This window comes from Verticillium alfalfae, genomic scaffold (genome assembly GCF_000150825.1).
Source record: "Verticillium alfalfae VaMs.102 supercont1.1 genomic scaffold, whole genome shotgun sequence".
Classification (NCBI taxonomy): domain Eukaryota; kingdom Fungi; phylum Ascomycota; class Sordariomycetes; order Glomerellales; family Plectosphaerellaceae; genus Verticillium; species Verticillium alfalfae.
Genome location: NW_003315038.1, coordinates 2,979,456 through 2,981,881, shown reverse-complemented (window position 1 = coordinate 2,981,881; position 2,426 = coordinate 2,979,456). Strand labels below are relative to the sequence as shown.

The window sequence follows — 2,426 nt, the reverse complement described above, 5'->3', positions numbered from 1 at the left end:
CCGTAACTCATTCGTCCGCCGTGTCCCGCTGTACCTGTACTTGTTCTTGAGCGTGGTATGTACTGCCATCGTCAGCAATGAAACAAAAAATTTCACTGTCTGTGGACTATTGTTCACACGCTTTAGGTATGACAACGCCCTCGGACTGATCGACGGAACCAATGAGTACGCTCCCGTATATCAGGATGACTGACTGCCATCTATCGATCAATGGTATTGCATTAGTCAGTTTATTCTCACGGTCCTCTGGTATTGTCGCTATGTAATAATCCCCACAAGCGACTTCTGTCGAGTCGAGACTTGTTGGCTTCACAGTCCGGCCTCAACCAAGGCAGAACGTGATGTCTGTTCTTGTCACCTCACAAATGATGGTCCTTGACAAATGATGGCAGACCAGGTGACCGATTACATCAATTTGCTCCAAAGCGTGGTGAATTCCGCTCAGACCAAGGCATAATCACGGCCGCCAGTGCGCCTTACCAGGCAGCTTGTGGAAGGCCATTGGCCGAAAACCGTGCCTGTCTGAAGGGCTGTCATTGATGGACATGGAAAGTACGTGCCAAGTCTCAACCCCCAAAAAGGATACGGGTTGCCAGAAAAATCTGTCATCACCAGCCTCGCTCGTCGAAACCATTCCATCAGATTGTGGCAAGGCCAGTGCTCCTGCAATATTGTAAGAATTACTATTTCGAAAACACAAGCAAATTGCATGCCGTTGTGCCGACCATTTGACTGCATCATTGAATTACATGAGCTGCCGACATGTACAAGTGGGTGCCTAGGTAGCTACCGGCCGGAAAGAGCGCTTGGGTACCTGCTCAACGGCCTTTCCACTGCATGTCCGCCAATCAATGCAGGCTGAGCGTGCTGACTCTGACCAAGCCCCATACGTTGCATGTGCCGGGGAGGCAGCCAGATCTGACCCTAGTAGCAGGCAGGCCGCCGTCACAACAAGTCCTACGGTGCCGAGTCCTACAAACCGGGATCTAGGACATGACAATGGACCGCGTGGGAGGGAACCCCTCAAGCCGTCTTCACTCCGCCTCCAACCTCCAAGCACCCAGCAGAATAAAACTCAGCATGGGTGGCGGATTGGTTGTGCTTCATTTCTTGCATTGTTGAATGTTCTTTGGCCGACATTTTTCAATCTGATCATGGCTGCGAAGAAGCTCGTCTCGCCACTTGGTGAAGACGCTCATCCGCGCATCTGGAACCCCTCAGCCTTACGAGCATTGACTTCTTCCCCCCGCCTTAGCCTGAGCCGCTCCAGAAGGGATTCGTGTTCTACGACAAGCTCAAGCTCAACGTCTTCGATTGTGTCGAGCTCGAGGGCGTCATGTGTGTAAGTTGCGGTGTCACTTCAAGGACTTTCCCGAGAAATACTTACCTGGCGATTCGCAAAAGCACTCGTCACACACCTCATGATGAGTGCGCTGTGCATAGATTCATCGTGTGGGCTGCCATTCAGCGAAATACTTGCGAAAAGATGTCGCCGATTGAGAAACTCGAATGTCCTCTGCTTCGCTGCAGAAAGCGGTTTCCGGATCATGAGCTGATGTTGAAGCACCTCTACACCTGCGACCTTTTGTCCTCTGGAGAATACTGGTGCTATGAATGCGAGAAGCCAGAAAGATTCACAGATGGCAAGTGCAAGCGGTGCCTTGGTCACCCCGGGAAACGTCGCAAAATACTCAAGATCGCGAAGAACTTCTTCTCGACCATTGGCCACAAGTCTAGGAAAGAGGGCGCTTCCGACCTCGATCTCGTCGCCACCACCGACCTCCCGCCCCCGAGCTATGGCTCCTTGCACGTTCGGCCCCAGCAGATCGAGCTGTCATGCGCTACCGAGATCGTTGAGATTGATTCTGTCGAAATTTCAGCAACCCGGGCTCCCCCAAATGCATCCTCACTGCTTGACCCAAGTTCGACTCACGTCTTACCGGCAACGGACCACCCAACACAGGCTGCGGCCCTGGACTGCATGATTTCATCCATACCTAGCCCCTTGTCCGATTGGGATTTCAACCTCCTTACTGGCGCTCCCGGCACCGCTATGGTGGAGAACGATCACACCAAGTTGACCGATCGACCGGCACTGCAGCTGACCACATATGACCTAGCACATTACAGACGTAGCAGGCTAGATCTACAGAACAAGGGAAAAAGGCTTTCCCCAAGCTCATCGCTGAGATCAAATGCGAGTTCTGAAAGCCACGGCATTTCACCAATATCGGCATTCAGCGGGGCCTGGACAGTAGGGTCGGGTTTTGAGACCGACTTGACCTCACCCACCTCCGACGGCGGCGGCTTTCTGTCAAGAGGTGGTTCCAATGCAAGCCGTCGAAGTTGCTTCGACAGCGTGCAGCTGCATGAGACGATATCAGAACTCCCGGCTGACTATCCCCTTGTTGACACCATTCTGCCTG

At 52.8% G+C, this 2,426-nt stretch overlaps 1 protein-coding gene across 1 annotated transcript; it reads left to right on the top strand.

The window, feature by feature from the left end:
• Positions 1 to 998: 998 nt before the first annotated feature.
• On the top strand, positions 999 to 2,001 carry VDBG_00911 (conserved hypothetical protein; the record flags this gene model as incomplete). The annotated part of the gene is made up of 3 exons (XM_003009182.1): positions 999 to 1,342; positions 1,405 to 1,922; positions 1,964 to 2,001. The coding sequence occupies 2 exons, from the start codon at positions 1,556 to 1,558 to the stop codon at positions 1,999 to 2,001; spliced, it is 405 nt and encodes a 134-aa protein (XP_003009228.1).
• Positions 2,002 to 2,426: the final 425 nt, after the last annotated feature.